Source organism: Nipponia nippon, unplaced genomic scaffold, assembly GCF_047370975.1.
Source record: "Nipponia nippon isolate SJK-2023a ecotype South Korea unplaced genomic scaffold, ASM4737097v1 scaffold_6, whole genome shotgun sequence".
NCBI lineage: Eukaryota > Metazoa > Chordata > Aves > Pelecaniformes > Threskiornithidae > Nipponia > Nipponia nippon.
Window position 1 is genome coordinate 32,761,790 of NW_028262380.1, and position 27,131 is coordinate 32,788,920.

General features: G+C 35.7%; 1 protein-coding gene across 2 annotated transcripts in view; it reads left to right on the top strand.

The window, feature by feature from the left end:
- TUSC3 (tumor suppressor candidate 3) overlaps window positions 1-27,131 on the top strand; it is a 135,116-nt gene that overhangs the window by 23,549 nt on the left and 84,436 nt on the right. For both annotated transcript variants that reach the window (XM_087736359.1, XM_087736360.1), the window contains exon 2: window positions 21,919-22,088. In XM_087736359.1, coding sequence (XP_087592485.1) covers window positions 21,919-22,088 — 170 coding nt within the window. The remainder of the gene's footprint in view (window positions 1-21,918; window positions 22,089-27,131) is intronic.

Genomic DNA, 27,131 nt, shown 5'->3' on the forward strand with positions numbered 1-27,131 from the left:
GGTAAAACCATGCATGAAATAGTTTTTATGTTCATTCAGCATTCTCTCAGATGCTAACACAAAGAAACTGAATTTCAGATCTTACAAGGTTGGCTGAGGAGCTCAGGCAAGTCTTATGGCTCACACCTTGTCATTTTCCTACTCTTTGCCAAGTATTTTGGTGTCAAAGAAAGTTAAGTGCTTTTCTTTTCTCCTACTGTCCAGGGTAGGATTGTCCATTGGACATCCCTCTGAATTTAATTGATAGAGTTACTATTCAAAACACCTTACAGCTACCTGGCTCCATAGCTGTTCTGGCAGGAAGCAGATTTTTTTTTTCTCTCTCTCTCTCTCTCTCTCTCTCAGCCTTGAGTACTGAATGAAGTGATACTGCCAAATCAGTCTGGACTCAACCTTATGTTTTACCATGCACAAATTTGATTGCAGTGATGACTTTACCACCTCTGTCGAGGAGGTTTGTTTACATCTTTAGAATACTTGCTTTCACATCTTAATCAGTGTTGCATCGAAATATATTCTTCACAGAGGGTCAACATTCTTGAGAGTAGGGTTCTCCTTTTTCCACTATACACTGCACCAAGACTCTACCAAAATATTGGCACCTTAAGATGTGAAAGAGCCCATTCTCTTGCTGAAGGGCATATTTCTTTCAGGATAATTGGGCTGATATTTGGACCTTTTACTGATGATGTTCTTAGACTGTAAACACAGTCTTTCAGCTTTCTGGGACTGAGAGTAAATGAGATTGACCTGGGAGTAAATTTGTGGTCATTCGGCCTTTGAATTGGGCACTACCGTTTTGTCTTGAAACAGATTGAAAATTGCAAAACAGGGCTGCATCTTACTGTTATGATAAAGGTATGTTTGGTTCTTTCTATGCAATATACTGACATAGATGGCATGTCAGACTTAGCCAGTTTTTCAGCTGGTATAGTTTTATACTGTAAGTGCTCTGAGCAGGGATTCTTCCCTCCTGTGGATAACTGTCCTTCTGCAAGTCATGCAGTTTCTGAATTGGTGAAAGATCAGCTGTTCATTCTTTTTTTTTTTCTTTTTTCCCCAAGAAACATGAGGTATGGACGTGTCATCTGTAATCTAGTAGTTTGCATAGTGAAAGGACAAGCAGTGAGGGCGACAAGATTCAGCAAAATAGGAAATTTTTACTGGATGTTGAAGGAAAAAAAATATTCATAATGAAGAGGATGCCCAGAGAGGTTGCAGAACCTCCATCCTTCGAGACCTTGAAAACTCTACTGGACAAGGCCCTCAGCAACCCAGTGTAACTCCTGAAGTTAGCCATGATTTGAGGAGAAGGTTGAAAGGGATGATTTCCAGAGATCCCTTCCTACCACGTTTTTTACCATGATTATATAATAAATAGGATAATCTTAGTTCTTAAGGAAAGATTGAGCTACTTATACTCATTTTCAATAATGGGTACTTTATACAAAGAGGAAGATTTTGTTTTATAAGTATTAAAGATAAGATAGGTCTTATTTTTCAACATTGCAACTATATGACTAAAACTGGTTCTTCTCACAACTTAAGTGAAAGTCATTACTTAGCACAAAAAGTTTTAATGAGAATAACTGAATAAAATTTTTATGCGTTTGAAAGGCATGATATATTCTGATATATTAAATCTGATATATTGACTCCTTCTGAAGAAGGAGTAATGCCTTCCCTCAGCCTGCTCCTGATGCTGCTTCTACTGCGGGACAGGGTGCTGCTTTGCCACAAGGGCTCATTGCTGGCTCAGCATTCAGTTTGTTGTCCACCAGGACCCCCAGATCCTTTCCTTTCCAGCTGGTGGTCCCCTAGGGTGTGCTGGTGCATGGGGCTTTTCCTCGCCAGATTTAGAAGTGTGCATTTCCCATTGAACTTGAGATTTCTGTTGGCCCATTTCTGCTGCCTGTCGAAGTTCTTCTGATGGGCAGCACAATCACCTGGTGTATCAGCTGCTCCTCTGAGTTCTGTATCATCTACAGTTTTAGTTCTCTAAGTTCAAGATTTTCTGTAGCAAGTACAAGATTTTAAAAACCAGTATTTTGACTAGTTGTATAATACAGATTCTTGGACTATGTATGAACCGTAACACTTTAAAGACCATAATACTAAACTTATGCTTATTTTTCTTGATTCTGAATTGACCATTTCTGCTTGCATGGCTCTTATGCATCTTTTTAAAGACTATTGTAAGATAGTCCTGGATTACTGTGGCTATGGGGGAAAAATAATCAGATAATAAGAATGTAAGGAGACAGGATATAATATTTGATAATATGTAGTCCTGTGAAGTGTATGTCTCTGTAGAACACTGCAGTTTGTGTCCATCAGAACATTAGTACTCCAACAGTTGATTTAAACCTAATTAGCAGATGTGCTCTAATGATGAAAATCCTAATGACTACATTCCCTGAACAGATTATCTGCAATACACTCCTTAATTTTACATGGACTTTTCATTTGCTTGTAACTGAGAAGAGGCCATTTTCATTTCTCATTTTTATAACTGTGTAAAAATGTACTTTCTAGATGCAGTATCACAATACAGTTATTCATTAGAAATTCCTTACGGAACATATATGCGATGGATATATGAACAGTGCATTGGATCTGTGTATGCTCAGTAAGTGTACCTGGGATTCCTGGTTGTATATAGTAGTTCTGAAAGGTTCAAAATGTAAATAAATGTGAAAATTCCTCAATCTATACATGGACCAAATTTCCAGGAAAACACATTTTTGGAGAAATGTCACTGTTTTGTGGGTTTTGTCCAAAAGCTGTTAAGTGCACAACTGCGTACTTTAATTGGTAACCATGAATGAACTGTAACAGGAAGTACCTGATAGGAGTGATTTAAATATATGGGGGAAAAAAAATTAAGCTTAATATGGTCAATTGGTAAAGAGATAACAATTGTCACTTGCAAGGTAATTATCTGCCATCTGTTCTGAAGATCTATTAAAAAAAAAAAATACACTTCTGTGAACAAACAGCAAGATGATCTTTGTTTTGCCTGTATTTATTGCATGCCATAATTTCTGTGTTTTAAAGACACAGTGACAGTTCATTTTAGTGTTTAGGATGACCTGTGTGAGGGCACGAGATAGGACTTTCAATGGTAGTCCTTCAAGTGTGGAATGAACTTGTGATGGAGATCAACCCAGTATAAAACCTGACTGCTTTTGAAGTACATGAGCAGTTTTTCTTGAAAAATTGAACTAAAAGCATGATCATATAACAGTAATTTACATTAACAACACCACAAAATACGGTTTTATGTTTTGAATGGAAGAACCTTGTCCTGGTTCCCAAATCATAATTTAATTCTGAACCTGCCTTAGTAAAAAAAAGAACTTTCATTATTTGAAGTAGTACTTCTCTGTATTGTATTTTTATTAAAGATGAAAGCTTGGAGTAGAAAAAAAGCCATATAGAATAAGTCTTACACCTCCAGAGGAAAGATGCTGACTATCTGAGGCATAGAACACAAAATAGCTTTCCATGTGTAAAATTTCCACCATGACAGCAGATCAAATGAAAGACCAAGAACAGTAGAAACGAGAAGGTCCAACTCAGTTGGACAGTACCAAGTTCATGGTACTCATGGTTAAAATTGTAGAAGCGATAAGTATCAAGAACATATGATTTTTGAAAAGCATTGTAATTGAATCTACATTACATCTTGATAGAAGGGATGGTGCTGTGGTGAGTGGTAGGCTCCTCAAGTCATTAATCTTGAAGTAGCTAAGAAGAAGAGATGCTAATTTTACATGACTGTTTTCAGTGAGATGATTCTAGAAGTCTTTTTTCAGTCAAACAAATCAGTCATCTTCCATCAGTCATTTGGAGAGAGACAGGTAGGTTTGTACATGACATGGGTTATTTCCTGTGATTAAAAACTAATGGGGCAGTAGTTCTGTATGTTGAACTCACCTGCCTGATTGCTCTGTGTGCTTGGGAACAAAGTATGGAGGTCATTTTTACAAGATGGTCCTGAAATACTGTGGCAAAGGGGGTGGGGGGTGGGGGGGTCAGAAATAATGGCAGCCATTTGGAAGTGAATGCCAATTCTAAGCTGTTGTGGAGAGGGTGAGTGTGATTTCTGAATAAACAATTGAGGAAATAATTACCTTATGACATTATTGAATATGCACATAGTACTGGCAGGGATGAGACCATTGATAGGGTATTATAGCCAGCTCTGATATCAGTGCCGAAGAATGTTTGACAAATAATGAAGTATTTGGGAAACAATTACAACAAATATTTGTAATCTGTGTGGAAGGGAAAGGCTTGAATTCAGTCCTTGGCTAAAACCAGACATTAAGGATGGCCTTGACCACAATCTAAAACTACTTATATGAAGAAAGATCTGTTAAGAAAGGTGTCTCTCTCCTATCAGAAAATTTTATGTTTGATTTGACAGCTGAAAGCTGAAGCTTAGGCAAAGTGAGGTAAGAGATTAGGTGCAAATTTTGTATTGTAAGATACTTCATTAAATTCTGGTTAATTTACTTGGGGTTTTAATTTATTTTGTATTTTTTGTCATTTAGACTTGGCAATTGTAACACTGCTTTTTGGCTTAAGCTATGAAAATTATCTGTAACCAATACAATTTCTAGAACTGATTTTTGTTTTCCAGTTCATTTTGTATGCTGTGTTGTCTTTCTGTATGCCACATACTTGTATCAACAAAGCATAACTGCATTGCAGCGTGACAAACTAGATATACTGCTATCTTGTTAATCATTGGGTTTGGGGTATTTGAAAGTTGGTTGGATACAGTTTGTTAGAATATAGCTGAATGTTTTTATCAGAGTACTCAGCACTGAAATTAAGTGCTGACATTCTAAATGCCATTTGTAGATCTCAAAGTCAAACGGGATGAATAATGCAAGTCATGCTTTCATAGCTGTTGAATTTTCCACAACCTGAGGAAATCAACAGCACGCTGATGTCTAATCAATCAATTCATTTATATGGTTTTCATCATAAGCCTCAGAGTTGGAATTAAGATTTTTCTTTTTTTTAAAGTTAATGTAATTTCTCCAAAACCAGTGCAGTTTTTCACTTCTTTAGAACATTTCAACATTGTTTTGTCCTCTCTGCTCCTCCTTCCTCCTCTATCCCCTGGATGACTTGAATATGGTGGTATTATGTGAAAGTAACATTTGCTGTTATAGGACAAGATGACTTGCATATATGCAACCATCAGTATTCAGTTCAGTGGTCTGTCATATCTATCTGCCATCTTGGCTTGTCAAAAGAGGTCTAATGAATTACCTGAAGTAAATGTATTGGATTAAGTAGTTTTAGAAATTGCGCTTACACTATCACTAGTTTCAACAAGAGATCTCATATCCATATAGTGGTAACACCACTTGAGCGTCATTGCTAACTTCCTTGACCTTAGGCTACTTTATATGCTAGTGTTTGAGCAAGAATATGAAAACAAGGCTGTCCACTTGCTGAGGGTGGGTAGATTTCATGTGTAATTTCACACAATGATTAGAACAGCATTATTTTAATCAATTACCTGAGGAAGTGATAAGCTCTGGTTTAGGCTGTAAGGATGATACCAAGTTCTGGAGACTACATCCAGACAGTATTTAGTAGTAATAAAGTAGTCTGTCCCTGTCATGAGAACTAACAGATGGAATTATTACAAGAAAAGAAATTGACAGGTAAACTGAAATCAGTTTTTTCCATACCGTTAATCTGGGGAGAAATGCTTTAGGGTTTGCAGAAATTTAATAAATATGCATAAGGTGATATTTTGTGTTCCACATCCTTTACATTTATACTGGCTTATTAAAGATTTAATTAAGTTTTCTAAAAAGGGAGAAGATGCAGTCTTGCAAAAAAATGTAGATGACAGTGTGGGTTCACAATAATTAGGGCTTCAGGGATAAAATAAAGGGTCTCTACAGTTAATGAATATTAAAGCAATGGCTGCTTTGAAAACTTAAAAAAATGACAGCATTTTACTTACCACATCTGTCTTCTGTTTGTATTCTAGCCCTGGTCCTTCAATATTTGTGACAAATGACATACCATTTACTTCTGCAACTATGGATAGTAAACAAAAATTACAGAAGATATTTTACTTTGCTCTTTTTGTGCATAAGCAAATTCTTTTTACCAACTTCCTGCTCTTCATTATCCTGCAGTGTCTTTCTTTGTTGTCCATTCATTTAAATCTTAAAAACAAGTATCTCTGTATGAAATTTATTAATATTTTCCTATTGAAAGCACCTCACAAAGCATTGCAAAGACTCCTGTTCTTTTAAATCCCTCTTTAAGTCTATTTTGCTGTCAAGGTTCTAAAACCTTGATGGTGGTTAGACAATAAACGTGGCGCCGTAACTGTGGACCACGTTAACCCATGGTCTTCATTGGTCTCTTGTGTTCTGTGTGCAGACATACATAAATAAGCAAATGAGGTCTGCTTTGTCTTCTTTGATACGTAGCTTCCAAACTCCTGGGGACAAGAACTGTCTCTCTTATGTGCTTCTCTAGTACCTTGCACAATTAAATTCTGCTCCTTGACTAGGATTTCTTAGCACTCTGATTATATAAATAACAGCAATACTGAAATAATAATTCGTTGCACAAAATTAATTAAAAGCATAAATGAAACCAACGATATGATGCTTGTACCCTGGACAACATAATTTGGTCTATAAATTTTTTATCAATGTAATATTGGAAAAGAAATATATTGTTCTGCATTTTAAAAAGTGTGTCCAACTGTAAGTTCAGTACAGCTGCCATGGATTCTCTTACAGGCTTTTGTTTAAGGCCTTGAATGTAACTTCTTGCTGCTTTAAGCTTTATAGCACATATTAAAGTATAGTATTCTACCATATGCTGTGGGTATGGCAGAAGCTTGTATCCTTTATGCTTATACCCTCTTGACAATTTTCCAGGTCTGCTTTCCTCCTTCTATTGTTGTTGATCCTGTGTTACTTTTAGAATATCTTCTGGACATCTTCTGGATCTCCTCTTCCTAGAAGAAGAAATTTCATGGCTTTCTGAATCTTTCTTTTCTGTTCGCTGTGCTCTGTTTACAATTCTGGTGGCCCTGTCTTCTGGCAGTAAGTCAGCAGTCCTTTCTTCCCATTCATTTCCATGGGAAAAGTGGGTACTTTTGTGTCAGTGAGTGATGGAAAAGAAGAAAAGAGAAAAAGGAGCCCTGTCTTCTGGCAGTAAGTCAGCAGTCCTTTCTTCCCATTTATTTCTATGGGAAAAGTGGGTACTTTCCTGTCAATGAGTGATGGAAAAGGGGAAAAGAGAAAAAGGAGCTGTTAACGGTAGTATGGACTGTGAGGAAAGATCAGCAGGTAATGGAGCTTGCTCTAAGTGGTTTCTACAGTTGATTCAGGAACTGAATTCTCTCCAGCACAACTTTCCTTTAAAACCCACAGCCTCTGTGAAAGCATTGGCTTGCCTCTGGTACCTAACCCTTTTGCGTTGAAGTTTTTAAAATATACCCTTTCCTGAAATTTCTTGTGTTTGTTGAAAATTGCAGTTTTAATTGTCTGAACACTGCTTTATTTGCATCTTGTTTCTTCTCCCTGCCAGCCTGTTCAAATGCCATTTAGAAGTAGCAGGAGAGTAAATTTTCCTCTTGTGTTAACTGTATTTTTTTTAAGTGGAAACTGTTATGTGCTTCAAACAGGGTATTTGTTTCTGTATAAATACGAAGTTTTATTTTAGTGTTACAGATTCTGGTAACTTATCCTGAAGACAGAACTCTGTATATGCAAAGTGACTTAGTCACACTACAGGTTACTTTTTCCCACCCCCTTTTACAAAGAGCTGGTAAAAAGCCATCTGGCCCACAAGCCCTGTCTATTCTATTTTATGGGATCTTTAAATACTGGCATTTCTGTACTCTTATTTGTCTTTAGAACCATATGTTTGCATAGTTTTTGGCAAAGTAGTATTTTTTCAGAAAAATATTAAGTGTCTCTTCCCACCTTGTACCACAGAACATTAAATTGTTGGATATTTGGCCAAACCCAATGAGCCAAACTAACAATGTGTCAGTTAGGCAATCAGATGATTTCAGTTAAGTCAGAATGCTATTTGGATTGTGTGTATAAAGCAACCCATTTGTATGGTTGATTAATATTCATCCAGTTTCAGTCCTGCATATGTAACTCCATGTGTATATATAGTGCAGAATATTTAACTACATTATTTTTAATTTTTTTATTTATTGTTTTATATACATTTCATAATTTTATACATTTTATAAATGTTTTCATTATTAGAATTATATTGTTTTGCAGAATAAATTCAATTCAGTTGAACTACATTCTTGGAGTGGGAGATAAGTACTTATGTACCAGGAAAGTAAATTGTAAAGTAATGCTTCACGTACTTATTTTTAAATGTGATTCAGACCTAAAAGTTTCTAGCAGATCTTGTGGTGTTCTTGTAAAAGGATAGGTTTCTGTCAAATGGAGATAAAGTGTATTCTCTGTGTTTGTGTCTGTAGGGGTTAGGATGGTAATTGCATCTAATTTTTGGTGATGCTTTCTCCTCCCTGTGGTCACTGATGTATTATTTCACTGAAAATGTGTGGGGAGGAGTTGAAGCGTCTGCAGTGGATTTCTTAAATCTGAATGTAATTTCTATTACTTTATGTTTCATCTCTAGGGTTGTCAGAATGAGAGTTTTTTCCATAGTTGTTTTCTTCTAAATATAGAGGGGAAAAAATTATTTGTGTGAGCTGAGAATTTTATTTAGGGATGTGCACAAGCATAATGATAATATTGACCTTTCTCCCCTCCCTGCCCCCCCTCAAATAGGGAAGGAAATTTTGTCACAATGAATAGTACAGTTCTGTAGGAAACGTATTTTTTTGTGTCCAGTTAATGAAATATGAAACCCTGACTCCCTTGAACAACATGGAGTGTAAATTGTGCCAGACTAAAATTGGAATGAGCTGATAAGTGGTATCTGCTTTTTCTCTGACATCTTTTTAAGACTGTAAGAGGTTTCAACAATGAAAATCTCCCTGATTGACTATATTTAAAATGGTGCAACCATGTGAATGTTCCTGATTGGCATTTTTCCTTGTAATGAGGTGATTTATTGTTTGTTCTTGCATGTTCAATGAATATTCACCAATTTTGTTGCTAAACATATTGATGAGCTTTGCATTTATTTATCAGATCTTATAATTGGTTTTAGGCCTCTGTAATCTTCCTCTCCATAGCAATTATTGTTAATCTATCAAAAGTATCACCCTCTTACTCCCTTCCTGCTCCCTAAAGTCGAGTAAGCTTATCAAAGATTTTTTTTTTTTTTTCTCACTTGATCTTTGACTAGTTAGTTAACTCCTCCTCTTAGGTCATCTTTGTAAACAAGTTTGTAATGTTAAATTGACAAATGAATAGATCAGAACTGTTCTGTTCTTTTTGGTCAGTTACTGCTTCAGCTTTCATGAGTGTTCCTTCCAATAGGCTAGACTTAGCTTAGACCATTGTGCTATTCTAAGAAATAATAATGGCAATGTATCCTATCTTTTAACTAAAATGATTTGTTTTCACTTTCTGTCTGGATCTATTGGGTGGCTAACTTTGCTAGTTCATTATCATAGCAAATGGTGTAGCATTTGTGAGGGAACTAGGGAAGTGGCTGTCTTACGGTCGCATGGGAGAAAGTGCAGTACTGAAGACCTTCTCACTCATAAAGGCAAACTTTTTGTAGGGAAACTGTTTCTGCAGATTCCTCAGGGTATAAAATACGGTTTCTGAGGTGCATTTTTTTTCCCCCATGCTGATTTTAAAAACTAGGTTGAATGGGAGTTGAAAGTGGGGTACTGGACGGTGGCATGGTTAACTAGTGTGCTAATATTGACCTTAAAGAATGCAGATTTCAAAACTCTAGTTTGAAACATTTAAATGTGAGATAGTAAGTTGAATTAGCTGCAGTGTATCTTTTCATCTAGCTGCAAACCAGGACAAGACAAGAAGCTGCATAAATTTTATTCACATACGAGGGGATGTATTCTTTAAAGATAATGCAGCCTTTGACTTCAGTAATTTTTCAGTGTTTATCCTTTGTGGAGTTATTTTAACTACAAAGATAGCATTTTCTACCTCAGGATGTCCCTGAGATGCAAATGGTGAGCGCTGGGAGAATATATACTAGGATATATAATATGTTTGCTTAGTTCTCGCAAGGTTTTGTAAGAGTCCTCTATTGAATGTGGACTAGGCTGACTTTTGGCGTGAGCTGGTACAGCCTCTGTTATGTCCTTCTGGCAATGGACTTGGGATCTACAGAGGATTTCAGAATATATCTGAGTGCATTTAGGTAATCAGGAACAATGATGTCTCTTCTTCAGTTAGGAAAAAAAAAATAGGGAAAGTGCTTTGTGGAATTATACTTCTAATTGCTTTGAAAGTAAATCTCTAGGATAGGTCTGTGGAACATCAAATTTTATAGTCATGTTTCCTTTCTCCTTTTATATTTTTCATTATTCTATGTCAAGAAACTCCTTAAAATCAACCACAAACACCAAACTGCTAAGTAATATTTTTCTTTCCCTTTCTTCTACTTCAAAAGCACAAGTATTCTTCCTGTTTTCCTTAACTGTAGATGCAGAATAGACTCTACTGGGTCTGTTACAGAATTGAAGCTTAATATTTCTTGACTTGTTTAGGCCTTAAAATTGGCATTTTCCTCTTTAGCAAAAGAATAATTAGTGTTTTTTGTGGAAAATGTGCAGTTATTTTCAACACTGGTAACTCCAGACTTAGCAGATGTAAGAGCTATCATTTTTGTATAGTGAGGATAGTAATGATATTTTATGTAATATTTGTTTCTTTTCTACGATGTATGTACATTGGAGGCTTAATCCTATGGGTACTTGGTTTTATGGGTAAAACATGAAGAACACCTGGAATTTTAAGGAAGAAATGCAACTTGTGTCTGTGATTGATAGGTAGTTAGAAGATGTTTTAGTGTCTTTGGTAGTAATAATAACTTTTTCCACGCTAAAGATTGGTAACTACTGTGGTAGCAAGTTTTTGATTATAATATTTGAAATTCTTAATTTGTACATAGACTAGTTTGTGCATAGTTAGATATCTTATTTCAGAAAGTACCTAAATGGCTTGTCACAAGGTAGAAAGTGTTTATTGCTTATCACCACCACATCTTTCCTCTGCCATTAGCCTTTTAATTTGCTTACTATTCAGTTGCTGTGAAGAAGCAGATTAGAAATATAATTCTATTTTTTAATTTCACAGTGTGCTAATCAGCAAGGTAACCTTTCTCATTAATAGTAAAGGTGCCAATAAGGAATAGGTACTTGAGAATCCGCTCGGTAATACCAAGAAGGCAAATCCATGACATCTGCCTATGTGGTGTGTGGGGTTTTTTTGTTTGTTTGGCTGGGTTTTTTTTAAGTTTTGGGAGATGAAGTAGCCGGAGTGTTCATACCCAGAATGTTTTTCGACTAGATGCTTTATGTGGCCTCTAGATCAACTTAACTGATCTTTCTATGCTTGTCTGGAGCAACTTATTCATAAGAACTCTGCTGATTTGTTGATTTAGTTAAAGGTCACTTAGCTTTCTCTAAAATTCTTTTATGTTATATACCCTCAATTTAACTGTCTGTTATATAATAACAAAGTAAGGTAAAGTACTGTTCTATTCCTTGATGGAGCAATTTAAAAAAAAATAAAAATTTTTCGTTCATTATTCTTAAGGGGATTCTGTCAAAATTATTTCAGTATGTTTGATTGAGGTCTCATTGTTTCCCTGTTCAAGCAGTTATATTTCTGATTACCAAACAGCACTTAAGTGCCCTTATAACAATTTAATTTCTGCCTTTTTATTCCTCTTCATTCTGGTGTGTTTTCACTCATTTATGGAACCAAAGCATCTCTGATTTGTTTTGTATTTACTATGCATTTTAAATTTTAAATGGTTGTTGAATTAATTTGTTCTTAGCATTCTTTCTTTTAACAGGACAGGCTCCTGCCCCTTCCCAGTCTTCCTTTATAATCTAATACACTGTACAGTCTTGATTTTTTTTCCATAGCTAGCAATTCATAGGCTTCTTTTTAAAATAAAACTTGTTTTCATTGTAGTGATTTAGTCATCTATTCTGTACTTTCAGTGACTGAAAATACAGCATCTGTATTTTAACCTGGTATTTGAAATAACTTAGAAAATTGAAGAAGAGGAAGAAAGTTCTTTTTTAACATTACCCATAGTTTGACTGTCTGGGTTGATTGCTGGGTAATTCTTCAGTGGTAGCACAGTACTTCAGGGCTTTGAGTGATTAGTCTCTGTGTGGTGATTCTACAGTGCAAAGAGCTCAGCTATCAATGGCTTTGTAAAATGTCTTTCTACAATCCCTGTTTACAGAGAGCAAAAAGATCCAGATGCCATTTAAGTTCAAATTTTCAGAGAGAAAATCCAGTAATATCCTGAACTTCTGTTGCTCTTCTGGCTTTTTGCCCCCTTTCAAATTGTGATTTGTTGCCAGCATTCCACCAAAGGCAAAGCAGCCTCAGATTTCTAAAGTGATTTACCTCTGTGTGGTGTTACCATCATCATTGCTGTATCAACTGTCAACATAAAATCTTGTCATTCCACAAATATGCAGAGGAATGTGCAGATAAGGGGGGCGGCGAAGAGTAGTGGTGGTACACTAATTCAACAGCACTGTGTACGTATTGCTGGGAAAGGAAGATTCTTTCCAGTAATGTAGATTTCTGAATTACTTTATCAAGAAACAGAGAGCAAATACACTTTGAACAAAAGGGCAATTTTGTTGGTGTCTATGCTTGTTCAAGTCCCCTTTCCTCTAGATGCTATTTGCTCTATGGAGTAGAACTTGCTTTACACTCACAAAGAACAAAAAATAGGGCGGAACTACTGTTCAGTAAAGTCATGTCTTGTCATGCACATCCTTTAAATATCATGCTTTCCATCTAATGTTCTGAAGTGGAAAGTGTTCTGAGGAAGGGCTGGGAGAGCTGGGACTGAGAGAGCTCTTCCTAGAGAAGACTCAGGAGAGATCTTGCCAATGTATATAAATACCTGAAGGGTAAAGTGTAAAGAAGACATAGCTAGACTCTTTTTAGTGGTGCCCAGTGACGGCCAGAGGCAAGGGGCACAAACTGAAACACAGGAGGCTCCATCTCAACATCAGGAAACACTTTTTCACTGTGAAGATGACTGAGCAGTGGCAAGGGTTGCGCAGGGGGGTTGTGGAGTCTCCCTTCTTGGAAATACTCAAAAGCTGTCTGGGCGTGGTCCTGGGCCACCAGCTCTAGGTGGCCCTGCTTGAGCAGGGGGATTGGACTAAATGACCTCCAGGGCTCCCTTCCCACCTCAGCCATTCTGTGATTCTGTGAAATTGCTTTAGAGTTGTAAACTGAACCTACAGCCAGACTAGATAAGAAATGGAAACTGTTTTCTTCATGTTCAGACTTGAAGTCAGTATTCTGATTGCCTGTATTGTATCCCAAAGAAACATGAAATTCAAGTTAATGTTGGCTTTTTTATTTTCTTCCAGTCTTTCTCTTATGGATATAGAAAGTATTACAGGACAGATTATTCTAAAGAGGTTTTGTTTTGTTTTTTTAAAGGATCATACTATGTAAGTTATTTGCATTTCTCCCTGGGCAGCATCTCCTCATTCTATATAAAGTACATGAGCTACTTGCCCCGATATGTACAAAACTATTTAGTATATGAGCAACCTGATCCTGGATTACCAGGTTCTTACGGCTGCTCGGTAATGCTATTTTTTTTTTTTTTTTAATAAATCTCTTTAAAATAAGAGAATCATCTGAACAAAATAATTCGCAATGAAGTTTACAGGGAACAGTTGGTTATGTAGCACTGTTTGGAGAAATGTTAAACTTATCGTCACAAATAGTGCTTGAGAGTAGTCAAACAGGAATATAATTCAAGACAGACCTCACTTTCATGTTTTCAAAGACACTTTGGTCTCTAGCCTTAGAAGACAACAGAAAAATGACATTTGGGGGGGAAAAAGGAGAAATGGCTTGTGTCTTTCTGTGCTATTGAGCCTTGGCTTTTAGCAGAGAAATGCCATTTCTTCAAATGATCTGGATAGTTTAAATAAGGCTGCCTGCTGATTTCAGCAAACACTAAAGAAGGGAAGGGAAAAGAATGGGATCAAAAGTTACTTTATTTTTAAAAATAAGCACAATGTTAATAATGTGTCTGAAAAGTCAATATTCTTTGTAGCAAGGGAGAAATACGCAAAGTATATAATAGTTCTTGAATGGCTTTCAGTAGTTAATTCATTATTCTCCACTGTAAATTCAGCCAGGCTGCTGAATGTTGTGAATTGAGTATTGCAGCAAGCTGAACTTAATAAAAAAATCTTGGGGATGTGTGGAAGAGTTTCTGAAACTCAGAATGGCAATATAAATAGCAATTAGTTTAAAAGGCTGTCTTAGCTAAGTTTAGTCTTACCTAAAACTCAGAAATATTTGAAAATGGCTGAATGAGTACATTAATGTCACACATGCCTTGGTAATCTGTAGCTGTGAGATGTGTTCCTCAATTTAGAAAGAGTTTTTATTTGTGAAATAATAATTGTGAATAGAATTAATGTGAAGTATCTGCTTAAAAATCATAAACTTAGCAGTCTAAAAGGTATGGTCATATGCAGTTCCCAGGAATCTGAAGGTTCTGAATACTGAAAAAATATACAGTAATTTAGAATTAGGAGGTTGATCATCTTACTATTGAATTGAAACATCTGTGCAGTATGATATTAGTGTTTAACTTTTTTTGCATCATTTTGATATTTTCCTAAGGATTTTTTCCCATCTTTTAACCAAGAACTTTTGCAATATTTTTGCTAGGTCACCCTGAAGTGTTTTCCACTGAGAATAAATGGAACTTTTTTAGCATTTCTGTATAACAAGTACTCTTGGAATCATCCTGGTTGTCCTATATTATGCTCTCCCGAGACTAATATCCTTTCAGTGTAAAGGTGACCTAAGCAAAATGTACTTTGAGGTTTAGCTGATGCTTTTGTTGTAATATCTTTTCTCTAATTCGTAATTCATCCTTCTGATATTTCTCATTATGTTTTTAATTACTTCTATGCTTGTAAAAAAAAGTAAAATAAAACAGTAGGGAAAAAGCTTATAGTTGTATAAGGCATCTTACCTAGGCTTATTTCTATAAACTCTTAAATGGTTTAAATTGTGTTTATTTAATGCAGTACAGCAGGGATTCTCTTTCCTGAAGTAAACTGTGTGCTTGTTTACTAGAGTCCTACTCTGTAATTCATAATGTTGACGTTACAGACTTTATCTAAATTACGTGAACTTTCTGAATACTTACATTCATTAAAAAATAAAACTTGTGACAACTTGTGAAAATTTTAAAAAGTATTAATGACAAAAAAGGATTAATTTCCTATATTTTGAAAGAAATTGTCAATTTTTGATTGTACTCCATGGAAACTAAGGATCTTTTTTAAATCATCTGGACAAAATACATTCATATAAACCATTACGCAGGTTACTTTCTATCTTGAGTTTTCTACATTGGAAAAAGATATTAATGTTATTACTTTCTTGTGTAATGATCAGAAAATGACAGCTCCGTGTAACAGGAAATCAACCAGATTTTTCTTAAATTGCTAATGGAGCAATTTACGGGCTAAAATAAAAACCTCAATACTTCTAGTTCTCTATTCATTTATCTACTCAGCCTCGAAAGGACATTTTTAGGCTTAATACCACAAAATGTAGGCTATTTTGCATGAAGATGAAAATCAGTGTCTGATTCCAAGAAGCTCACTGAATCCTCAGTCACAGCTAAATGACTTCAAGTCAGTGGAGCATAATATCTAGTCAGTCATACTGTGCCAGCTTACATGGCTTCTCAATTATGTACAGGCAATGGCTTTTTGTAAATAAATAAATAAATAATCTGAAAGGGGAAAAAAGTATCCTAACAGATTCCTGTATATATTAGTGGTTAGTAATATTTACATTAACACATCCTTTTTTTTTTTTTAAATTAAGAAACAGTCTTTGAAAGATCATGGAAATCTGCAGAGGAGAGGACGACAGGGAAGGAAACATTTGCAGCACTGATACAGCTATTCTCAATAGAAGAATTAGTTTATGACCTTATGACTTATAGAACAGATTGTGCTGTGCTTCCAATCCCTCCAGAATTTGATGTAAACGTTGCTAATTTCTGCTGCAGAGAAGTATGTTGCTCACTGGAGTATCTAGATACTTAATCCTGGAGTTCTCCATTAGATTTAGGATTACTTGTGTTGTGAATCAAGAAATTACATTTGACAAAGTTTGTAAATTTGACATGACCCATGCTTTCTATTCCCGATTATAGACAAGTTCAAAATAGGGAATAAATATTTTGGATAAAGCCACTGATGCTGCATGTCTTACTTTGAAGAGGAGTAAACTGTGATAAAAGCAAAATAGGTTTTAATTTTTTGCCAGGTTCGAGAATAACCTAGGAAGTGTTGAAGAGAAGAGTGAAGATCTAGACAGATCAAAGAAATTACTCTTCTTTAGCACCTTCAAGTCCATGAGCCACGTGAGGTCTTGTTTAGAAGGCTTGTGCAGGAAAGTAGTCATTTATCTTCTCCCTTTTTCATGTGTAGGGAATGATATAAATACATAAAGTTACCTGAGTATATGCAAGTATTGTTTGTCAAGGTTTACAAATGATGAAATTGTTTGTGATACATTCAACGATACTGATATATTGGTGGTGTAACTTACATTTATATGCAGGCATCAGGTGAACAAGGCACCACAGAGGAATGAATGACTGTACATTTAAATAGGCTGTAACAACAATTTGAATGTTAATTCCATTGTCTTTCTGCCATTACTCTAATGGAGTCAGTAATTACATATCTGGGGATGTTTATCAGACACGTTTTTAGAGGAGTTAACTATTCTTGCAACATACTGCTGGAATGAATTTATTAGTACAGTTAGTTTCTCTATACTGTTATTCTTAGCGTAACTAAAGACTGAAAAAGACTGTTAAAACAAGTTGGAATTTAAGCTACATACATCAGATTGAGCGACTTACATGCTTTATCAGTGCAACCTTGGTGTTGGTTTTTTTTTTAACAATGAGTGTTGTCCCGAAATGATTACCTACCAAGCTAATATTTCTTGGAGATTTGATGCATCTAAGTGAACAAAGCAGAGTCTTCATCAAGGGTGGTCATTCGGTTTACATTAGTTGTTTTTGGTAACATACACAGAAGGGAAACATGGAAGTCAAGCCACCTCAATTTTTTTTTTTTTTTATTTGCAACATCATAATTTAAGAAATACTCAACAAAATCTGTGGTTAATTTATCTCCAGTAGCAAATATAATATCAAATCATTAATTAGAAATTCCTTGCCTTTTCTTTCACTACAGAAACTGTGAAATTTGAGCTACTGGACTGAATTTGAATTTTTCATCAGGATATGGGAATGGCTTGGTAATAACCAATGCCTCAGCGTTACTAGTAGTTGACAGTAGATTGAGTCCCTGCCTAATTTTTTTGAAGGACTTTTCCTAGTACCGCTACGTCATCTTGACCCCACCTTTCTAGATCTGAGGTCTTCCACGTTCACGTGTCTGGTAGTAGTCAGGAGGCACCTTCTTACATCAGAAAGAGCTGAAACCTGAAAGAAGCAAATTGGTAGAGTCAGTGTGTTTCAAATGAAAGGAGGCTAGTTTGGACACTGAAGCATTGAGTAGTATTGTTGGGACTTTGTTATTTGCTTTTTTAAAATAGCCCTTTCTGCCTTAAGTTACCTGTGTGATGTTGTTCTGACTGAAGGAAAAGTAAATGAAAGGAGGTCTAAAGAAGAAACTTAATTCAAAATACATTTTCAGTAATGTAAACCCATCGTAAATATGTTTATATGATAAAGACAATCTAATAAAACTTTTGTGGGAACCAAGGAGAAACTTCCCTTTGACATACTACAGCTATTTTGCTATGATGTATATTTCCCAGATCAACAAATCTGAATCAACAAGTATTTAAACCTTAAATATTTGTTTTGTTTTAAAAATAAGAGGTTTTTCTTGAAAAGGTCAGTGGCATCCATTGGACAGACAGAGCAAGCAGCATTTAGGAAAATCTGGGTGGTTTTTTTATTTTGTTTTGGTTTTTTGTTTTGTTTTCCCTGGAGAGATACGGTTTTATTTGGGCCAAAAGAAATTTAGAAAATCTGGCCAAAGAAGATTAACAGTCAAGTGAGGCAAAATGTGTGTATACAGGGTGGTTGTTATTGTTGTTTATGCTTTGTCTTGGGAGAGCGAATAAATAAAGCTGTGTTTTGAGTAGTTAATCTGCTAGTCACAGAGTACGAAAGGGAAGGCTTGTAGATGCCAAGATCTATTGGGTTAAGAAGCAGAGAGGAGATATGGGGGATCATTGGGAAGCAATCCCTAATAGGGAATTGCTTCAAGTACAGATGCCAGAAGCTGGGCCTGCCAGCATCTTCTGTTTCATAACTTGTCACAGCTCGCCTACGTTTTTGACAGGTGGCATAGTTGTTTCATCACATCACTGGAAACTGGTACCTATAATAGATGAACTTTAACTTTATTCTTTTGCTTTGTTCTTGATTCAATGATATGGACAACTGCAAATGGAAAAACCTTTTGCTAGCTATAGGGGCAAAAGCAGAATTATTTAGAATTGCTGTCCCAAGCAGCTTATGTCAGTGGGGAATGCTCATCTGCTTAACGAGATTGAGGCCAAAATACCAATGACGCTGCCCCTGCTCCAGCAACAAAAATAATTTTCATAGGTGATCTCTTTATGGAGAAATCCCTGTCCTAAATAAAGAACTGCTTTCCTTGTTGCATCAGAAAATTCCTGGATTCTGGATTTTCTCAGTTACATTTTTAAGGGTTATTTAGTTTTGGAAAAATACTGTTGTGCCATATATTTTCACTTGTTACAAAATAATGTAGGAACAACAAGTAATATTATAGTTCTGCTTGTTTTACAGATACTAGCATTCATGTTGTTTCCACACATACATCATACATGTTCTGCTTGGGGCATCAGCTAATGAAAATAAATAAATGATACATGGCTGCTTCTTCACCCATTGATTTACATGTTCTTTATGCTTTTATCAGTAGTCTGTTATCTGTTGACCCATTTGTAGTTACTTGCATCAACAAAACTGCAATTTTCTTCGTAAAGGAAGAATTTCCTTTCTCAGACTTATGCTTCTGGTTTTGTTTTTTTTTTCAGTGTTTCAACTAAAACAGTCCCCTTGAGTTACCAGCATAAAGCTAGTAAACGCTCAGAGGAATTCTGTAAATAAATGGGTTTAAACAAATGTAGGGTCTGTACCTGTATAGACTGTGGAAAGGAGCAGAAAATTAGCAGTCTAGGGCAAAAATGAGATTGTGTGTCTCATTTTCTGGACATGAGTAACAATTGTTCATGTCTCTCAGTCATCACGGGATGTGTTTTGTCTAGTGGGTCTGATTTAGCCATCCTTTCCTATTTCCAGATATTCTCTGGCAGAAAAGTGTCCCCGGGGGCAGGAAGAGGCAAGTTAATACAGTTTTTGCAAATGTCTAGAATCCTAATGGGGATTCATTATGGTGACAGTTTTATGTATGGTTTGTATAGTTGGATGGTAACTGGTAAAAGAAAAATACCGGAGGACTTGTTCAGTTTCACTACCTTCGTGGTAAGATTAATTTGGGATACATCATTGTTTTTTTTCACAATGCTTTCCTGGCTATTAATAGATCATTATTTTTATTATTATTCCATTAGAGCAATAGGGAAAATTCTGCCTTTTGTTTCTAAATGTTTTCTGTCAATTTTTCTTCACTTTTCAACACTGTTCTTTTACAAGGAGAAATGGAATGCCTCATACAAAACTAGTGAATCTTTTGAAATGAACAGACAGATTTAATCCAGGCACTGATAATCCAAGGAAATCTTAAAAATGAAGCCTACTCGTTTGTATGTAATCTGCTTTATGATTCTTTTTAGAGAAAAGAACTTAATATCTTGTTGAAGCAAAACTACCAGAAACATATTATGCCTTTTAGCAGAAGAAAAATTGTAGTATTAATTGATTCATTGGTATTCTCATCCATACAGAGATGTAATCTCTCTTTCACATTTGTGATTACAAATCTCAGCTAAATTCTGAGAATAAGAATGAAAACGTAAAGGATACTTTTTTGTTAAAGGCTTTATAGGGTCAAATAAATGTGGCTATCTTGAAACTGTTCATGATTTATGCTGATCAAAGCTTCTTTTGGACTCAAAACTTCTGATGACCAGCTGTACCTTATAAGGAGCTCCAAGGGGCATCTTCTGCTAATTTTTAAGATCAAAGATCTGACAGGCAAAATGTAATTTTCCTTTATCCTCGTAGTTCACTCTTTCCTTCCCCTCGTATATCTATCTCTGCTTTTATTTATAGCCTTACTGATTTGTCAAAATGTTACTAGATGAGCTAATTTTTCTATTTCATTCTATTTTTTAAAAAATTCCTAGAAAAGCCACCTTGTGTCCTTGCTCAGTTGTTCCTGCACAGTATTTGAGTTTTATCCTTATCTTGCCTGTCTTCATGTTCTCTTTTCTCAGAGTCCCTATTTCAATATGTTTTGTTAAGCTAGTTTATTCTTCCCTTCCACAGCAGACCCTCATCCGTGTGTATGCCCTTTCACTAACTTATGCATATTTTATCAGAGGTCTCACGCCTTCCTGTTTTCTGAACTTTGTTCCTCTTTTGTTTGTTGCTCCTCCTTCACTTTCTGTCTCTGTTTGTCCCCCACCTTCTCTCAGCACTCAGCTTCTGTGCAAGTTGTAATATTCCAGTTTTCTGCACTCTTTTTTTTAGCTGTTATTTGATATAGGCAGCTTCCACAATGTCCTTGAGCAGGGAACTGAAGACGTAAAACAAGATGGATTGTTGCATTGATCCTGATATGCTGTGGGTGTAGCAATGCACCTAGAGCATGGTCAGTGCAACCTCACTGAAACTAGGTAACTTAGGAGACTAAAAAGTCTGTGCTGAGCATATGTGATATCAGGTTGGCTTGATAAAAAAAAAAAAATCAAAAAAGATTTTCATAGGAATAGTTAGATGAATATTTAACTTGAGGGTCATCTTCTAATATGTCTCATAGCCTGTTTTTAAATCATTCATGTGATGGAATGCTTTCATGCAAAAGAAAAGCCACACACAAGCAAATTTTTTTTCTTATACGCTTATAGTTCACCCAAAATACTTTGGGGATCTCAATCCTGAAAGCAACTAAAAATGTTGATCTCATAACGGAATGTGCCTAGGTGGGTTTATAAGACAGTACACTCCTGTCTGTAGCAAAATATAAATCTTACGTTAATTTAAATTCAAGACGATACATATTAGTAAGGAAATTCTGAACGTCATACCTATTTCTCTCTCTTTGTAGCTACATTTTTCTTTCATCTTAATATCTGAGTGACTGACAATATCCTGCTGTGATTTTTACTAAATAGAATAAGTGTAACATAACGCTGCATTTTCTAAAGCCTCCAGTTTTCAATGGAAGTTAAATGATTGCTGTACTGGTATGTTGTATTTAGACAGCCTTACCTGACTCCTTTGCCTTCAGTAGTAACCTGTTTGATTTCATTTTATGTATCTTTTCTGTTTAAGACCATATTGAGTTATTTTTTTAAATACTTAAAATCTACTCGTCTACATAGAAGACTAAATTGTGCCCTAAGCTATATAGAGGTGCCCCCAACCTCCTGCGTAAGTCTGTAGGAGCTCTAAGGATGCAAAGGCAGAATATAAGTATGAAGTGCTTGAGGTTTAAGCTTAAACATTCCTCATCCTTGTCCTCAATTACAGAATCTTTTGGCTGAGAAGGTGGAACAGCTGATGGAGTGGAGCTCAAGGCGCTCCGTCATCCGCATGAACGGAGACAAATTCCGAAGATTTGTGAAGGCTCCACCTCGTAACTACTCTGTGATAGTGATGTTCACTGCTCTCCAGCCGCAGCGGCAGTGCTCTGTTTGCAGGTAATTTATACCTTAGTGATCTTTTTCATCTTCCTCACCGCAGTTTTCAAGTGAACGTTTTAATCAATGTGCAATACACTGAGTAGGATTGTCCTTTGCATGGGATAGATGCTTGCTGTATTACAGGCTCATGTGTTTGTTACAGCATCTTTTCAACTGCCTTTTAACCTGTATGTCAAATTTTAGAAGTCTGCCTAGTTTTGGGTTTTATTAAGTTACAGTTGAATAAAATGTTCGCTATTGAGGAAGACTTTCTCTTTAAGAAATCTGCCTTGCTTTATTATCAGTCAACCATGATCTTTCCAAAGACATTTTGTGACAGAAGTGATTCATTACCGTTTAACGATATGACACATCACTGATTTCTTCGGTTAAGAGATGTCTAAGGCTCTGATGCAGATGTAAGTTACCCTGTGATTTCACAGCTTTGGACAGTTCTTGCACACAGGCACCTTTTTCCACAAGGACATGCTTATTGTGGAATACTGTCTGGCACTGCACTTTGATGTGTTCTGGTGGCTCCTTTTAGAATACATATTAGAGTGGCTCTGGTATTCCTCTAAGTTCAAGATCTTTCTCTGCAAGTTCCTAGTTCAATAAGTTAATCCAAAAATGACTAATGATAGACACGGAAATAGAGCCAAGGGACTGAAAGGTATTCATGCACTTAATTACCTTACTAAATCAGAAACTGAACTAATAAAACCTTCTTCAGCCAAAATATGCATTAGAAATTGTGTTCAGTAATAGATGGGATTATTGTGCAGGGAGTTCTAAACAGTATTTACATAGGCAGCAAAATACTCCATAGAACTACGAAATACATAAGCTGTATATGAGATACATGAGCTGTATATGAGGAAATACTATTTCTTGGTTTTAAATAGGTGCACTTTTAACAATACACAAAGTTGTTAAATGTAGCAGCTTGTTAGATTTCTTAGGTGTTGGAATGCGACATTTGCAATAGAAACTTTAACTTGTGTACCTGTAGTCATATATGGTTTTTATTGGATTTTTTTTAGAGATTAATTTTTTGTCATTGAAGACAGCTGGTCAGTTTTCAGGGAGAGTATATAAATTGCATTCCCATGAGTTCATCCTCCACATCTGAACTGTGAAGGTGAAGGAGTAGGTACAGAAGCTTTCCAATGTTCTTAAGTCAAAGGAATTTTTTCTTTAAAACTTCCAGCACTTCGTTGCTGTTATTTCTTCTTTGTATTGCCAGAATTCAACTTCAGGAGATGAAATAGGAGTTGAAAGTTTACCATGTTGTTTTAAATCATTCCTTATTTTTCTACCCAGTAGATAAAGCTACAGGAGATGCACTAAGTTCAGCTTTATAAGGGTCAGCGTATTCGTCATTATAATGGCCATAGCAAATTCTTTCCCTGTGTTATGTACAGCTCTTTAGAGCATGTGAAAACAATATAAATATTGCTGTTATTAAGGAAGTTAATTTTGCTTACAACTATATATTGTTTACTGTACTGAAAAAGAGATTATAAACTTCATCCTGTAATATACCAGGCTAGCCATTTATGTACAGAAACAACTGAAAATCTTTTAAGCATAAAATGAAGGAAAAAATCAACATACTGCTTTCATTTGGGTTTGTTTAAATAAATGTGAAGTTGTGATCCACTTTTTCATGTGAAATAAAAGGAATTTAATGAGGTTGATCGAACTGCACATAAAACCATTATCAGGAAAATTGACGTTTTCAAATCAATGGTTAATTAATGGACAGGAGCACTGAAAAGATACACAGAACTGAAACGCATGTATTACTTTATTGTTAGCTATTCACTAGCCACTTTGCCTAAAGGAAAAATAGATTTTTAACTTAATCTGTAATGTTCTGTGGGGATGCTTTTGTCCAAGATTTAAGTTAACTGTTACTCATCAAAATATTTTCAGAACAATTGCATTAAAAAAAAAAAATCAATGTTGTATTTCAAATACAAAAAAGCACCTAGACTGAAATCTTTGACTTCGAATAACTTTGTCACAAGAATTACTACTTTCCCCTCCCCCCCCTAAAAACTGAGCCTGGTTAGTTTATGCACCACAGTATTATCTTAAAAAACAAAAAAAAAGTTTTTTGTGTTTTCCCTTTGGTGACTAAATTTGACATTTCAGTATTTTATATCTTCTAAATGTCCAGTTTATAAAGAACAGGGGCGCAGTATTTTCAAAAGGGAAAAAAAGATGTTTGTGTGCTGCTGTTGCATAGAGCTACATCAAATGCTAAGCATGAAAAACACAACATTATACAAAAAAAGATAAATAACAGGACGAAGCGCAATGGTAGGAAATATGGTCATCTTCTGGAGAAGAGCAGTGAAAGCTGATCATCATTAGAGCAAGCCTTTGCAGATTTGCACATTTGGGGCCAGAAGAGGTCATGTGTGTCCTAGCTTGTTAAAATAAACTATATTCTTTGTGTATCTGATTTTTCATGTGGTTATATTTTTAGAATGTTTGTTGTTAAAATGAGCCCCTGCTTACAGTAAAATCCAGTATGACTTTTCTGGCAGGTGTTTTGAATGTTTGTGCCACCAAAGATGGAGAGGTAGTTTCTTGCATTGAGAAAGTTGGTTTTTTTAGTTACTTTTAGCACTCTTCAAAGGGAATGCAAAGTCAGTTTGGTGATCCAAGTTCTCTACCAGACTAAGGACTATTGTGATATTTAAACATTTAAAAAAAGTCTTACCTATCCGTATAGCAAGGACCTACATGTGGAAAGCTGACCAAATTTGTCTCGGAAAATCCAGGGCTTTTCTGTGCACAGCAAGGAGGATATTGTAACATCAGTCATGTAAATCACTTTAACTGTTAATGATTTGTGAAAGTATATGGAAGTAACACCAATTTACTCTTAAAATGCCACATATGAAGAAGTCCCTGAGACTCCAGATATTTGCGTGAAACTTTTGTATGCAAAAAATGTACTTTCAGTCAAAGGAGCTGATCTTTTTTCAGTAAAACCGATTCATATTGTGTATTTTGTAGGTGTTCTCTAGCAAAAGTTATTTAAGATAAGATTTTTTTTTTTTTTTTTTTTCCAATGGAATGAGAAGGGTTTCTTTATCATTACAGGAGATGAATACATAATCTTATCTATCATCTTGAGAAGGATCAATTATAAAATTTTTTGAATGTTTTCTTTGCCAATTTTTTGAAACTTACCTGTTCATCCACTGCTAGGCTTGTTTATTCCTGATATACGTCATATAGTTGTATTTAATGCTTTCCATTTACTTAATTTTGCTTGATTTGCTTCTAATTTTTGACATTATCCCTTTTCAGTATATACTTTTAAAAGTTAGAAATCATATGTCTGCATTACTGATTGGGATTTATTCTGTGCCCAGAACAAATTAGGTTGATTTATAGGTGTTTCTAAAAGACAGCTTCCAGTTAGTCATCTTTGAGACAGAGACTGGTTCTATATTCATCTTAATGAAATATTTTCACAAACCGTGGACTGGAAAATATATCCATAGGCTATCTGAATCAATCCAGTCGTAACACATGAAGGCTTCTGTAAACCAGCAGCTCTGTATACGTGTTAGTAGTGCCTCTAGTCATGCCTCTAGAGTGTTTTTCAAGGAAATTCTGTCTTTATCCTAAAGCAGAATTTGTAGTACAACATTTCCATCTAGCTTTGTGGACAAGCAAGTTGCAATTTTCTGGTCCAAAAAATTATTGAAAGCCATCTGATGCCTTCACAACTGTGTAAGTGGTAGCATAAATGTCAGTTTTGCTGTTGACACAATTGTTTATGTTCAGTATGACATAGCTGGTATTGAGAGATGAATTAACTGTAACAGATTAGATATCCTATGTGCTCTCAAAGGTGAAGTCATTGATGGGGTGGGATGTGTTTCTAACAGTTGAAGATGTGGGGTTTTTTCCATGCATGTTTAGAAACCTGTTTGGTTAAACAGTTTTGGTCCCAGGAAATTAAACTTGGTTAGTCTTAATTGACTTTACATGTTATTATTATTCTTGGTGTATATACTCTGCAACAGCACATTGGAAGCAGATACTAAAGGGCCCTTTGATGCACTGTGATGATGAATCAGTTTGGATTTTTTTTTTTTTTGTTTGGATGAACAGTCAGAAATAATCTAACTCTAAACAGTGACTCTTCAGGATGTAAGACCAGCTTCCCTTTTTCCTTTGTGCTTAGGTATTCACTCAACTAGATAGTTTCTTTCTGTTACCCACATCAGTCACACTACTGAAAAAATTACTTATGCATGTAAGGAGAACAAAAGAACAGTCACTCTGACAACAGCATCTTCACAGAGATGAAGAGACTGTTTCTCAGCCTGTGCATCCAGGCAAACGGTAACTACTAGCCTGACTTGAATGCATTTTTGGGTGTAAATTCTCTTCCAGCTTCTCTGCTCTTCGTCTTCTTATGTCTTGCAATCTGTTCCCCGATTTTATTTTCACTACTATTTTCCCAAATGGATCAGCACCATTTTGCCAACCAGACTTTAATCCCCCCCCCCCACTCCACTTGGCTGAGTATTAGTGCTTTGATTTTCAGCTGCACGTGGGCTTTAGCACTAGCCTGCTGAAGCCATCACTGTGCTGACTGTTCCTCTGGATTTTTCATTGTTATCATTAGAGTGTTCCTTTTTGTTTGTTGCTGTACCATCTAATCACTCCATAAGCAAATTATATGACGTCTTTTATTTTACTTTCTAAGCTCTGCTTCTCTCCTCTCGCTGGCGGAAGCAACCATCTCTGCTGTGCACACAGGTGCATATCAGAGATGTCTTGTTTGTTGTCAAACAGTTCACATTTTTGTCCGGTTCATTTTCCAAATTCATTGCTGGACTATTTTCATTTAGAAAAGGATATCTGGGTCAGAGAAATGAAACTGATCCCTTGAGGTTTTTTTTACCCAACAGCTGAAGCCCATCAGCAAAAAGATGCATATTTTGTTTCATTGTTGTTTTTTTTTTCCCTTGGTGTTCCTTGAAAAGATCAGAGCAGGGTCAGAGGCTAAAGATATGGACTTTC